A 15,230-nucleotide genomic window follows, 5' to 3' on the forward strand; every position below is an offset into this window, starting at 1 on the left:
CACCAATACACCCAGCTAATTTTTGTATTTTTTTAGTAGAGACGGGGTTTCACCATGTTGGCCAGGCTGGTCTTGAACTCCTCACCTCAAGTGATCTGCCCACCTCGGTCTCCCAAAGTGCTGGGCTTACAGGTGTGAGCCACCGTGCCCAGCCATGAACTTGGGGTTATTATTTTTATAACCTAGGGATTGGTTCTTATCATCCAGGACAGAAGATGAAGGATAGGACCCAAGTAAGGAAGAAGATTAGAAGTGACTCCCAACACAAAAAAGTGGGACTCTTCAAGAGCTATAACATCCATCCTCAATGAAAGAGTGGAAAATTTATAAGTTGAAAATTCAAAGTCTTGGGCAAATGCTTTATATAGTTTTGAGGTTCAAGGTTATGCTACCAGTGAGTATAGTCTAGGAACCTACCAACTAAGAAATTAACAAAAACCCTATATGCAGGCCAATGTTTTCTCTGGAGCTCTTAGTTAATATAAAACCAAAATTTCTGTGTAGATGGACATCTACAAGGAAAGGTCACAAGGGAGTCTCATAGAAAAAACAACACTACTAAAGATAAGCACACAATTAAATGTTAACAAAACACAGAAACTTCACTAGGGGATAGAATCAACATACAAAACAGCAGAAGCAGACTCCTCAAAATGTGAAATTAAGAAATAATAATCTGAAAGAATATAAAATATGTATAGTTAAAATGAGTAAAGACACATTCAAGAAGGAATCAAAATACAAAAGAAGAAAATACATCATAGGCCTGGCGCAGTGGCTTGCATCTGTAATCCTAGCATCTTGGGAGACCTAGGCGGGAGGATCAAGACCAAGTTCAAGACCAGCTGGGGCAACATGACGAAACCCCATCTGTAATAAAAATACAAAAATTAGCCAAGTGGTGGCATGCATCTGTAATTCCAGCTATTCAGGAGGCTGAGGAATGAGAACTGCTTGAACTCAGGAGGTGGAGGCTGCAGTGAGCCGAGATCATGCCACTGTACTCTAGCCTGGGCGACAGAGCCAGACTCTGTTTAAAAAAAAAAAAAAAATTATAAAAAAACCATGTGAGTTTCTGAAAAAGAACAAAATAGAACTTATAGAAAAAAATGGAGGGAAAAAAAAAACAATGACAACTCAACAGGCAGTATAAGTAGCAGCTAAATAATTTACGAACTACAAGATATTTACCCAGAGCCCAGTATATGCAAGAGAGGTTAAGCAATGTAGAGGAAAGAGGAGGTTATGTCTAATAAAAAGTGAAGAAGGGGAAAATAGAAGTGGAGAAAGAATAATATTTGAAGAGATAATGTATGAAAAATCTCCAAAATTGATGGAAGATATCAATCCTCAGATCAAAAAGCACAACTTATGAGCAGAAGAACTAAAGCTGAGTCTAGACACACTATTATAAAAATACAGAACACTGAAGACAAAGGGAAAAATCCTAAGAGAACCAGGGGAAAAAGGCAGATTACTTTTAAAGGAATAATTAAAATGATTTCTCAACTGTAACCACAGAGGCCAACAAAAAATGAAATATTTTCAAAGTGCCAAGAGAACAAAACTGTCAATCTAGAACTCTGTGCTCAGCTAAACTATCAAATTAAGGGGAAAAACTTCTCAAAGACTGATAGTTTACCACTAACAGTCATTCACTGAAAAAACTATTGAAGAATATACTCCAAAAAAAGAAAACTGAACCTAAAGAAGGGAGGAGTGGGATTTAAAAAGCAAGAATGAACAAAGAAATTGGTAAACATGTGGGCTTATGAAACCACAATAATTATTACTCATTTGTGATGATTTAAAAACAAGGTAAAACTAAAATATTAGACAAAAGAAATAATGCAGATGAGAGAAGATAATTAGTATTCAGGAAGAAGATAAAACAATTCACATTAAAGCTATGGTTTTTAAACTTTGATGTGCATCAGAATCACACAAAATGCTTGTCAAAAATAGACTGCTGGGCCCTACCTCTCAAATTTTTGATCCAGGTCTGGGGTAGAGGCTGAGAGGCATTCCTAACATGTTCCAAGGTGATACTGATAATGGTGCTCCAGGACCACTTTGAGAACTCATGCATATGATTTTAAGTCAAATAAGTATGTTAAAAATTAAAAAGTAAATACTCAAATAACTAAAGTAGAATACAACCGATCCTTGAACACAGCTTTGAACTGTGTGGGTCTATGTTTACGTAGATTTTCTTCCACCTCTGCCATCCGAGACAGCAAGACTGACCCCTCCTCTTCCTCCTCCTCTTCAATGTGAAGAGGACAAGGATGAAGACCTTTATGATGATTCATTTCCACTTAACAGAAAATATATTTTCCCTTATAATTTTCTTTTCTTGTCTCCAGTTTACTTTATTGTAAAAGAATACAGCATATAATACACATAACATACAAAATATATGTTAATCAACTGTTTCTGTTATCAGAAAGGCTTCCAGTCAATAGTAGGCTATTAGTAGTTAAGTTCTGAGGGAATCAAAAGTTACATGTGGATTTCTGACTGTGTGGGGGCTTACTGTCCCTAATCCCCATGTTATGTGGTCAACTGGATAACCCAAAGAAGGGAAAAAAGAGGAGTCAAGAAAAATAAATCCATCTCAAAAAGGCAGCAAAGGAAAAAAAGATGGCAGAAATAAATCCAACTCAATTGAGTAATCACAATGAATATGAAAGGCCTAAATTCACTGGTTAAAAGACAGACATACACTGGATAAAGAAAATTCTGCTATATGTAATTAAGATGGTGTGAGAAATGGCACAGAGATAGACAAAGTGACCAATTAAGTAGAACAGAGAACCCAGGCCAACCCAGGCACATAGGGAATTCTGATATATGACAGAAATGACACTGCAGGTCACTGAAAGAAGGATAGTCTATCAATAAATAGAGCCAAGACAACCAGTTATTCAAAACAGAAAAAATTCAACTTAAATACTTAAATGTACTTACATGTGAAAGGCAAAATTTAAAACTTCTAGACAAAAATATAGAAGTAGGCGCGGTAGCTCACGCCTGTAATCCCAGCACTTTGGGAGGCCGATACAGGCGGATCACGAGGTCAGGAGAACGAGACCATCCTGGCTAACACAGTGAAACCCCATCTCTACTAAAAATGCAATAAAATTAGCCGGGCATAGTGGCGGGTGCCTCTAGTCCCAGCTACTCAGGAGGCTGACGCAGGAGAATGGCGTGAACCTGGGAGGCAGAGCTTGCAGTGAGCGGAGATCGTGCCATTGCACTCCAGCCTGGGTGACTGAGTGAGATCCCGTCTCAAAAAAAAAAAAAAAAAAAAAAAGAAAAAAAAAAAAAATATAGAGAGAGAGAGAGAGAGAGAGAGAGAGAAAGGAGTAGGGAAGGATTTCTTAACAAGACACACAAAGAGCTAACCAGAAAAGGCTGCTAAATTCAACTAACTCAAAATCAAATCCAGTGTCATCAAAAGATACTAAGTATAAAAGATAAGCATAATGTTTGAAAAGACATTTGTAAAACATATAACTGAAAAGGAATTGAAATGCAGAAGAGATAAAGAACACATTTAAATCAATAAGAAAAGACCAACAGGGCCAGGAACAATGCCTCACACCTGTGACCCCAGCACTTTGGGAGGCCGAAGTGGGAGGATTGCTTGAGCCCAGGAGTTTGAGGTTACACTGAACTATGATTGCACCATTGCACTCTAGCCTGGGTGAAAACGAGAGACTCTGTCCCAAAACACACACAAAGACAAGACTAATAATGTATAAACAATGATTCATCATTTTAAACCTATGAGGTTGGCAAACATTAAGAAATTTATAAAACCAATGTCAGAGGATCCATCAAAGAAACCCTTATATACTGCTAGTGGTATAAATCAGTAAAGTCATTTCTGGAAAACAACATTATTTTGTAAAATTGAGCATAGTCCGCAATGCACTCCCACAAATATAACCTTATACCTTTCCTCCAGAAGACATGACAAGACCTGGAAAAAAACCCCAAATGTCCATCTGTAGGAGAATGGATACATTGTGGTCTATTCCCATAGTAGATTACATACATCAGTGAAAATGAATCAACTATGGCCATAAACAACATGGATAAACAAAAGCAAATCCAAATAAAAGAGCAAATCCTAGAATATCATATCATTTTTAAAAAGCTCAAAATATGACATATATATGATAAAACTGTTTTTTAAAAAAGCAGAGAAAGTAAAAATCTTTGTTACTAGTTACAGGGAATGGGGATGACAGAAGGTTGAGATAAGAAGGGAACATCTAAGTGGATGCGAATCAGTGATAATGGTAGATTGGTTAGAGGGAGGTAGTATCATGAATACTCCTAGATATTAATATGCTTTATATCTTAACTTCATAACTTAAGCTAGTGTGTGTTTACATACATACATACATATATTTTCCATTCCATGGTATACAAACCATTGTGGAAGTCAGTGTGGCGATTCCTCAGGGATCTAGAACTAGAAATACCATTTGACCCAGCCATCCCATTACTGGGTATATACCCAAAGGACTATAAATCATGCTGCTATAAAGACACATGCACACGTATTTTTATTGCGGCACTATTCACAATAGCAAAGACTTGGAACCAACCCAAATGTCCAACAACGATAGACTGGATTAAGAAAATGTGGCACATATACACCATGGAATACTATGCAGCCATAAAAAATGATGAGTTCATGTCCTTTGTAGGGACATGGATGAAACTGGAAAACATCATTCTCAGTAAACTATTGCAAGGACAAAAAACCAAACACCGCATGTTCTCACTCATAGGTGGGAATTGAACAATGAGAACACATGGACACAGGAAGGGGAACATCACACTCCGCGGACTGTTATGGGGTGGGGGGAGGGGGCAGGGACAGCATTAGGAGATATACCTAATGCTAAATGACGAGTTAATGGGGGCAGCACACCAACATGGCACATGGATACATATGTAACAAACCTGCACTTTGGGCACATGTACCCTAAAACTTAAAGTATAATAATAATAAAAAAAAAAAAAAAAATGAGGGGCTGGGCGCAGTGGCCCATGCCTGTAATCTCAGCACTTTGGGAGGCCAAGGCGGGTGGATCACCTCAGGTCAGGAGTTCGAGACCAGCCTGACCTACGTGGAGAAACCCCGTCTCTACTAAAAATACAAGATTAGCCCAGCGTGGTGGCATCCACCTGTAATCCCAGCTATTTGGGAGGATGAGGCAGGAGAATCATTTGAACCCGGGAGGCAGAGGTTGCAGTGAGCTGAGATCGTGCCATTGCACTCCAGCCTGGGAAACAAGAGTGAAACTCTGTCTCGAAAAAAAAAAAAAGAAAAAGAAAAAAATGAGAGAAAAGATTACTAAAATATGTTAGTTAATATTCACCGCAATAAGAAAATCCCCAGTCTAGTACTTACTGGTCAAGAGTCTTATAATAAATATCCAGATCCTTGTTCACAAGTTCTGTTGTCCTCATAACAATCATCATTTCTCTATACTTTTCCTCAGCATCCCGAAATTGTGGTTCTCGAAGTTCTTTCTTAAAATGAATAATTTCTTCTTCATAACCTTTCTGTCGCCCTAATGCCAAATTATGATTTCTTTTTATATTTTCTATGTTCTCTTCCAACTTCTGATGTTCACTGTAAAAAAGAAAAATGACAAATGAGGACCATTTTTTAGCTTTTAACAACCTGAAGTGGAAAAGTCATAGATTTCTTTACATAGGTTAAGTATCATTCTCCTTAGCAATCAGTATATTGTAACAGAGTCTCTTCTTGCTTATTATTTAGGGCTTTGGTACTAAAAAAAAAAAACCCTCTCTTCCTTCCATATCTCTGCCCCACATAGGTTGCTAAACAGCTAATTTTGTGTGTTAGAGAACCCTCATAGCATGTGATCACTGATAAAGTTCCTGGCCTTTAGACTCTAAGTAAAGCACTCTGGTGATTAATATTACAAATTCACAAACTTCTGATTGTGAACTGAGCATGCACAATTATCAACACTAAGAAGTTATGGATAACAGGCTTCATCATTTTGCTCATGTCAAAGGCACAATACGAATTAAATCATATATTAATTTTCTGCAGTAATACTTATTAAAAATTTAGATTCCTCCATGAAAACAAAATTTCTCTTGCACAAGTGTAAAAACCATAATAATGACCAAAATAAGTAAAATATTCAAACTTTTCTGAAAATCTGGCAGATTATACAAATTTCAACGTATGCTTTAAAAATCTTCATTTATTTATTATCACTTATTAAGCATCCTCTTATGTGTCAGGCACTACTCTCAAGCTTATGGGCATCCTTACAGAGTCGACTGGATTACATGTCTTGTTGGCATTTCTGTTATGTCCTGGTTGAAGAAAGGTTTGAAAAACAGTTGTACTTAATAATGTGAATGAATGTAAAAAGTACTGTTAGGTACCAATTACAGAAGAAATTTTTTAAATATCTGGTTTTGGTCTTTAGTAGATAAGAATATATGATTTTATTTCAAAATTTCTTCTAGAAGCATTACTTTTCCAACTTGCCATGGAGAGTATAGTGTAAAAGAACTGAGGCTTGGGAACTAGGATATTAAGGTCACATTCTTGGCTTTCATCATAATTTCCTCTGTGATTTTTCTGGGTCTAAATGTGTATAATGCATAAGAAAATGAAGACTGTGAAGATGATAAGCTCTTCTAGTTAAAAATCTGATTTCCCTGATATAGAAAAGAGGTTTTAAATAGCTAAGAGTACTGAACCATAACACAGGATTAACCATTTGTTAGGCTTTATAAATTAAGTTAAAATTCACTTTACTATATCCTTTAGAAAAGCCTGGGCATTTTTTTCATTCAGATTTCTGTATAAATTCAAGAAGACATGAAAACTCTACAAGGAAGGGTTTAATAAATGAGAGGCCTGGATTTAACCAGCTGAAGTGGTTGACAATCTAAGTATTTGCCTAGTACAACCTTTTATACCAGTCTAGTGCCTTAGCATCAACAAGGTTCTTATAGAATTCCTAAGGCAACTCTAAGGCAGTCAAGGTGGGAATAAAATCTTTTCTGCTGTACCAGGAAGGTAGCAACTACAATAAGTAACAATAAGACCAGATAAAGGAAGAATGAGGCTCATCTTTCTTTTTTTTCTTTTTGAGACGGAGTCTTGCTCTGTCGCCCAGGCTGGAGTGCAGTGGCGCAATCTCGGCTCACTGCAAGATCCGCCTCCCAGGTTCACGCCATTCTCCTGCCTCAGCCTCTCCGAGTAGCTGGGACTACAGGCGCCCGCCACCACAACCGGCGAATTTTTTGTATTTTTAGGAGAGACGGGGTTTCACCGTGGTCTCGATCTCCTGACCTCGTGATCTGCCCGCCTCGGCCTCCCAAAGTGCTGCGATTACAAGCGTGAGCCACTGCGCCCGGCCCGAGGCTCATCTTTCAAAAGAAATGCTCTGGTGGACACATAATTACAAATGAGAAAATCTAGAATGAATCTCTGTGGATAAATCACTCTGGCAACAACTCCATTGACAATATTATAGACTGTACAAGCTCTGACCCAGGCAAGGTCCACAGCTCCATATTCTTTATGCTTAGTACCACTATTCTGTGCAGCAGGCTAGCAGATGTATGGGGACTAAGCATGTTCAATACTGAATAACTAAGGCCCATCACTACAGTGTGATTACCAATTCTATATCACTTCTTCAGTAATAAAGTTCTTAATGCCATGAAATATAATTGTATCAAAACACTGTTCACCTTCTAGTAACTCTCAAAGGATACCAGGCTAAGGCTAAAATTCTTTTAAAACAGGTATTTAATATTCTTCACATTTCAGTAATAAAGATGTTTATTTAAATCAAAGATTATTGTAAAAGCATACCTTTTCATTTGCAAAACCTGCATTTGACCCATTTCCTTCAAATGTTGTTTTCTTTCTTCTTCAACTTCTTTTAGTTCCTCATTTCTTTTTCTTAAAGTAAGGTTATCTTGTAGCCACCTTTCTTGTATCTAAAGGTAAACATTAAATTAGTTAACAAAAATAACCAAGTTACTAACATGAAATCCGTAACAGGCAACTGGTGACAGCAAGTGCCATTTCTGTCTTACTTAGAATCATACGAAATTCAACAGAGGGAGAATAAGCCAGTGTGAAGGAATCTACAGGTCTGGGGCAATCTGGATGGTCCATCCCCATCCACAGTCACAAGTGTAATACCTCCTGTAGCGCAGCTTTTACTGTTCTTTCACAACCATAATCTAAAAACCAGGTCTACTGTTTGATGGGGAGTCTCATAATGATTTGAGCATATATCTGTGTACTTATTTACTTATAAAGTATTAAAATACTTAGTAAAAATGCTATGAAATGTTGTTCACTTAAAGACATACAAAACAGACATTTTAAATGGTGAAATTAAAAATATAACTAGATATTTTAATATCTACATCCCCAGTGGATCATTTTGCATAGGAACCCCATGATAAAGGCCACTGACCTAAAAGATTATAAGAGATCAATACTACTACTGAAGTCTTCCCCAACTTTTTCTTCCTAGTTCTGTCTCCCAACATGTACCAAGACCATCAGAACCTGTTAGGTATATGTTACCTACAACTTCTACCTTTAGGTTGACAAATAATAATCACTCAAGGCAGTAAGAAGTGCCACAATAGTAGCATATATCTATGAACTTGGTACTTTCTTAGCCACTGAAATGAAATTTTAAAAAATTGGCTGTTCTTGTTGAGTAATTTTGTCCTTCAAAAGAGACTCAATCACACTTAGCAGCAGCAACAACAAAATTATTTCAGTGGTTTTCCTGGTGATTAAAATGAACTATGTTGTCAAGAGACAATCATTAGAAAACAGTTTGTAAGTTGATTCTTCGGAATTTAGAAAAAAAAAAATTTCCTGCAGAAAGAAGGGTGATTTGGCCCACAAATCATGTGTGTAGAAAACTTATCCTGAGTTTGGAGTAAGGATTTCTCAAACAGGGAGCTGGGACCCTCCTGCAATAGCACTTGCAGCTAAGCTAAACTCAGTGACATGGGAAGTGAGAGAGATGGACAGACCTGGGGCAATATCTTGCTCCAACAGTAAAGGCCAGGGACTGGTAGATCAGAGAGGGAAATCAAGGATTTCTCTCACATGCTTAATGTTCATATCCAATCCTGCCCATCTATGTGTGACTATTTTTAGAGTTTTTTTTTTCTTTTTTAACAGTCAGAAAGTAAGGCTACTTTAATTTTTCCTGGAAATAATATAAACATAGAATTTATCCACAGGGTCCACATCTATGGATTCAACTAACCATGGATCAAAAATATTGGGGGAAAAAAAAGTAATAGTACAATAAAAAAATACAAACTTAAAATAATACAATATAAAAACTACATATCATTTACATATTAATATCAAAAGCAATCTAGAGATTAAAGTATATCAGAGGATATGGATAGGCTATATGCAACACTAGATATGCCATTTTATATAAGGGACTTGAGCATCCTAGATTTCGGTATCTGTTGTATCGGGGGTCCTGGAACCAATTCCCCCCCAGAGATATTGAGACAACTGAATACATATCTACTAAAGGCATTATTATAGGCAGTTAAAGGTGACTAAAATGACATGGTTATAAATGTCCTTTGTTGCTAAAGCAATCTAATGTACCACTGTAGTTGCTGTGACTTACCAAGGTTCTACTATGGGGTACTATGCTTGTTGTTCCTTATTAGGAACAAGGGAATGTGCTACTGCTTACTTTCATCTAATATCCCAGAACATTTGAATTTGCTTTCACGACTGCATGAAAGGACTCTTTAAAGTGCTATCACATTTTTACATGAGATTGATTTTTGGCACAAAATATTGTTGCTGGTCTGTCTACCTACATGGTTACCAGAAAGCTAGGCATTTCTTTTAGGTCAGCTTCCATTATTCTTCTAGTTTTGAAAGACAGTATATACCACATCAAGAGTATAATGCTTTGAAGTCAGATATATCTAGGCTCAAATCACAGTGTTATTACTTTTAAACTGGATAACTTTGGGCAAATTAGTTTACATTCTCTGAACCTCAGTTTGCTTATAACATGGTCAATAATAATACTATCTATCATAAAGAACTATTGTGTGGCCAGGCACAGTGGCTCATACCTGTAATCCCAGCACTTTGGGGGGCCAAGGCAGATGGATTACTTGAGGTCAGGAGTTCGAGATCATCCTGGCCAACATAGTGAAACCCCACCTCTACTAAAAATACAAAAATTAGCCAGGCCTGGTGGCGCTTGCCTGTAGCCCCAGGTACTCGGCAGGTTGAGGCAGGAGAATCACTTGAACCCGGGAGGCGAAGGTTGCAGTGAGCCGAGATTGTGCCACTGCACCCCAGCCTCAGTGAGAGAGCAAGCCTCCATCTAAGACTCCATCTAACAACAACAACAAAAAAAGAATTATTGTGAAGATGAAAGGAATGAGTGTATGTAATCAGTATAGTGCCTGACTCAATAATTGCTAATAAAATGCCTTTTGGGTCAAATCTGTCCTTTGTACTGTAAGCAGTGAGAATTCCAATTATAGTCTACAAAATATAAAGTATTAGAGAAAGGAAGGGAAAAAAAAATCAGATGCAGTTATAGTATACCACAACTGTTTTTCCATTCTACTAGAAATTTGATAGTGTAGGGTCCAGTTCTACCTGTTACTACTTTTTGTGACCTTGGGCAAGTCAGGTCACCTACAGTTCTCTTCACATATTCCTTCATCTGAAAACTGAGAAAGGCAGTTAAGTTTCCAAATTATTTTATTCTGTGGACTAAATTTAGCAGGGCTTAAATCAGTATGTAAATAAGTGACTGTGAGGCTCCTCAGCTCTTAAATATTAACCCCAATCATCCAACTCAGATGATAGTTAATGCATGCAGCTGGTCACCTATGGAAACATAAAAATTAGCTGCATTCTAGATACCTGTGAGAGAGTGGCATGCTGAACAGATTACAGTCCAATGTCCACCAAAAATCTGGCTGGGAATAACACCACTTCAGAAGACTGCCTGAAAGGTATGCAGTCCTTCCAGTACTGGCTCAGTTATTGACAGCTAAAGGGATATATTGGAACCTCTAAGGAATTTCAACAAAACACACATATCTCTGCCCAAACCCCCAAGATTCTGATTTACTGGTGTGGATTGGAGACATAGACATATATATATTTTTTTGAGACAGGGTCTTGCTCTGTTGCCCAGGCTGGAGTGTAGTGGCGTAGTAAGGGCTCACTGCAGCCTTGAACTCCCCAGCTCAAGCAATCCTCCCACCTCAGCCTCCTGAGTAGCTGGGACTACAGGTGTGCACCATCACACCTGGCTAATTTTTTTGTAGAGATGGGGTTTCGCCATATTGCCCAGGATAGTCTGGAACTCCCAGGCTCAAGCAATCTGCCCGCCTCGGCCTCCCAAAGTGCTAGGATTACAGGCATGAGCACTGTGCCCGGCCAACACATGTATTTTTAATAACCTAAGTGATTTTTTAAAAACTGAGATGTAATTAATATTCCACAAAATTCACTATTTAAACGTTTTAGTTTAATAGTTTTAGTTTATTTACAAAGGTTATACAGCCATCACCACTATCCAATTCCAGAGCATTTGATCATCCCAAAAGGAAATCTCATATTCAATAGCAGTCACTCTATTCCTTCCTCACCTCTAGCCCCCGGAAACATTAATCTGCTGTCACTGGATTTACCTAATCTGTACATTTACTATAAGTGGAATCGTATATTATGTGACCTTTTGTGACTGGCTTCTTTTGCTTAGCATGTTTCAAGGGCTCATTCATGTTGTAGCATGTATCCTTTTTATGGCTGAATAATATTCCATTGTATGACTATACCACATTTTGTTTATCTGCTCATCAGTTGATGACCATTTGGATGTGTCCATATTTTGACTATTACAAATAATGCTGCTATGAGCATTCTTGTACAAGTTGTTGTGGGAACATATGTTTTCAATTTTCTTAGTTCTATACCTAGAAGTGGAAAAACTCAGATGATTTACAGGTGCCCCTAGCTAAGAACCTTTGCTTTCTAAACATTAACATTTACTTCAGGCTTCAATCATACCACCCTCTACAGAACATAGCTATCTCAAGGAATAATGATGCTGAGATACACTGTATTTTTTTTAAAGCCCTGTGAAGTCTGTTGAAGACTACACATGTCTTCCTTTCTATGAATAGAGACATTTTCCTGTAGTCAGTACAGGAAACTGGTTTTCTTTTAGCATTGACACAATGTGAATCTTGACTAATTGTGACTTCCTCTCTTATTTTTTTTTTTTTTAAGACAGAGTCTGGCTCTGTCACCCAGGCTGGAGTGCAGTGGTGCGATCTCGGCTCACTGCAAGCTCCGCCTCCCAGGTTCACGCCATTCTCCTGCCTCACCCTCCTGAGTAGCTGGGACTACAAGCGCCCACCACCACACCTGGCTAATTTTTTTGTATTTTTTAGTAGAGATGGGGTTTCGGCATGTTAGCCAGGATGGTCTCGATCTCCTGACCTCGTGATCTGCCCGCCTCGGCCTCCCAAAGTGCTGGGATTACAGGCGTAAGCCACCACGCCCGGCCATTTTTGGTTTTTGTTTTTTTTTTTTTTGAGACTGAGTTTCATTCTTGTCACCCAGGCTGAAGTGCAATGGCGTGATCTCGGCTCACTGCAATCTCTACCTCCAAGGTTCAAGCGATTCTCCTGCCTCAGCCTCCTGAGTAGCTGGGATTACAGGCGCGTGTCACCACACCTGGCTAATTTTTCTATTTTCAGTAGAGATGGGGTTTTACCATGTTGGCCAGGCTAGTCTTGAACTCCTGACCTCAGGTGATCCGTCTGCCTTGGCCTCCCAAAGTGCTGGGATTACAGGCTTGAGTCACTGCGCCTGGCCTCCTCTCTTTATTTGACTACTAGAATCTTTAGCAAGCACATCAGACTTCATGCATACTTTTTATACACTTCTCTCCTGGTTTCATTACTTTCTTGCCCTTATTTCTACACTGCCTTGTTTTCCCATTAATTTGAAATACAATTATCTTTGCTCTATTGTATATAACTAAGTAAATAATTTCTGGAACAAGGAAGGTTACAAAGTAAACTAATACCATCAGATCCACTAAGTTTAGACCATCACCTTAAAAGGGGTCATAGACCATTAATCTTAACAATTTCGTATATATATACAGAGAGCTGATGCGAATTTACAGATTGTAATTTTTATAAAGGCAACTACATAAAAGCTAGTGACAATTATTTTGTTATATATGCATCATAAATTTATAGTTATTCAATATGTATTAGGCCAGGCAGAGATTTGCTCTCCCTTTGACTGATATTTCATATATTTGAAATTCTTGGTGCTACAGAAAGAGACCCAGCAGAAAACTAATGTAACTAATCTTCCAAATGATTTTTAGCAACCACTTATAACCGAGTGGTTAAGGCATTCAAATAGTAAATTTTGTTTAAAACAGTAAGAACAGAGAAATGGTATAGTTTTTAAAGGCATTAACTACCATGCTTGCATAAAGCATGTGATGATGGCTTCTTGATAAGATTTTGACTGTACTGTAGAAATTAATTTCTTTAATAGAGAAAATAAATGATACAGGAATCAACTGGAAAATGACTTAATATATAAATATTTTCCTTACAGATAACTTTCAAGATTATTAAACCTTAATCCGTCTTTTGTGAATTTATGCTACATAAGGATATGTCAGAATAAGAAAAGATACAGACATATGTTAAAGATGTTCACTGTCACACAGTTTGTGATAAGGAAATGAAATCAGTCTGAGTAAGTGCTGGTATATACACAAAACGGACTATTTTATAATAATTAAAAAGTGTGATATATCTGAGTTGATATGTAAAATCAAATTATGTTAAGTGAAAAAAGGTACAGAATAATATGATAAGACCCCATCCATAAAAGTAAATATATATATATACACACACACACACACACACACACACCCCTAAATTTACCTATCTATCTGCTGGTGTATGAATAAAAAACTTAAGAACAAATAAGTGTAACAGTTAATGACATGTAGAAGTAAGACTGAGAATTAGGAGAAGGGGAGGAACACTTTTAGTTTTATGCCTTTATGTTCGAACTTTTACCACGAGTCTTTTCCTGAAAATAAAAATAAAAAATAAATGAAATAAGAATGTTATTGGAATTATTTTTCTTTACTTTTCGCATTTCTTTTTAGAGACAGAGTCTCACTCTGTCACCCAGGCTAGAGTGCAGTGGTGCAATCGCAGCTCACTGCAACCTCTGCCTCCCAGGTTCAGGTGATTCTCATGCCTCAGCTTCCCAGGTAGCTGGGACTACAGGTGCGTGCTGCCACAGCCAGCTAATTTTTGTATTTTTAGTACAGACAGGGTTTCACTGTGTTGGCCAGGCTGGTCTTGAACTCCTGGCCTCAAGTGATCCACCCGCCTCGGCCTCCCAAAGTGCAGGGATTACAGGTGTGAGCCACCACGCTTGGCCTCTTTCCTTTTTGCATTTCTATTCAATGGATCTTCTATTGAAAATAAAACTATAGAAAAGAATGTCATAGGTGTAAGTGATACCATAAGCAAAACAGACCTACCTTCTGTGTATCAATATCTTGTCTCATGATTCTCCTATCTTCATTTATCTTTTCTTTGTGTTTCTCGCATTCACTTAGTTGAGCTATTACTTTATTAAGTTCAGTTTCTTTTTGCTACAAAAAAGAAAATTCTTTCAGCACATGAAATAAAAATACAATCAAATACATAATTTTAAGTTTTAAATTACCTTCTTATAGTCGTCTTTCCCATCTTGAATATAATTCTCAATGTCTTTCATATAGCCATGAATATTTTTAACCTTCTCTTTAATATCATTCAGCTGTAGAAAAATATTCATTAAATTTACACTGGTTGTATTTAAGGGCACGTAACAGGAGAGCACAGTAAAACACTGGCTGGGAAGTTATGAACCTTGGGTTCCAGTTTCCACCACTACTGAATTTTATGATCGCAGACAAGTACCTTTCTCACCTACAGGAATTGATTAATTAGTCTCAATTCTTAACTTCTATTTTAGATCAAGCAGCAAAATAATTTACATCGAATCCTTGTTCTATCAAGGATTTCTAATGTCAAAATTATACCATGAATCTGAAAAT

General features: G+C 37.5%; 1 protein-coding gene across 2 annotated transcripts in view; it reads right to left on the reverse strand.

Moving 5' to 3' along the window:
* The window catches only part of RAD50 (RAD50 double strand break repair protein), a 92,126-nt gene that overhangs the window by 22,422 nt on the left and 54,474 nt on the right, over window positions 1-15,230 (reverse strand). For both annotated transcript variants that reach the window (XM_032156470.2, XM_032156471.2), the window contains exons 18-21: window positions 14,858-14,950; window positions 14,670-14,783; window positions 7,901-8,028; window positions 5,435-5,659 (exon numbers count right to left, since the gene is read on the reverse strand). In XM_032156470.2, coding sequence (XP_032012361.1) covers window positions 5,435-5,659; window positions 7,901-8,028; window positions 14,670-14,783; window positions 14,858-14,950 — 560 coding nt within the window. The remainder of the gene's footprint in view (window positions 1-5,434; window positions 5,660-7,900; window positions 8,029-14,669; window positions 14,784-14,857; window positions 14,951-15,230) is intronic.

This window comes from Hylobates moloch, unplaced genomic scaffold (genome assembly GCF_009828535.3).
Source record: "Hylobates moloch isolate HMO894 unplaced genomic scaffold, HMol_V3 SCAFFOLD_6, whole genome shotgun sequence".
Taxonomy (NCBI): Eukaryota; Metazoa; Chordata; class Mammalia; order Primates; family Hylobatidae; genus Hylobates; species Hylobates moloch.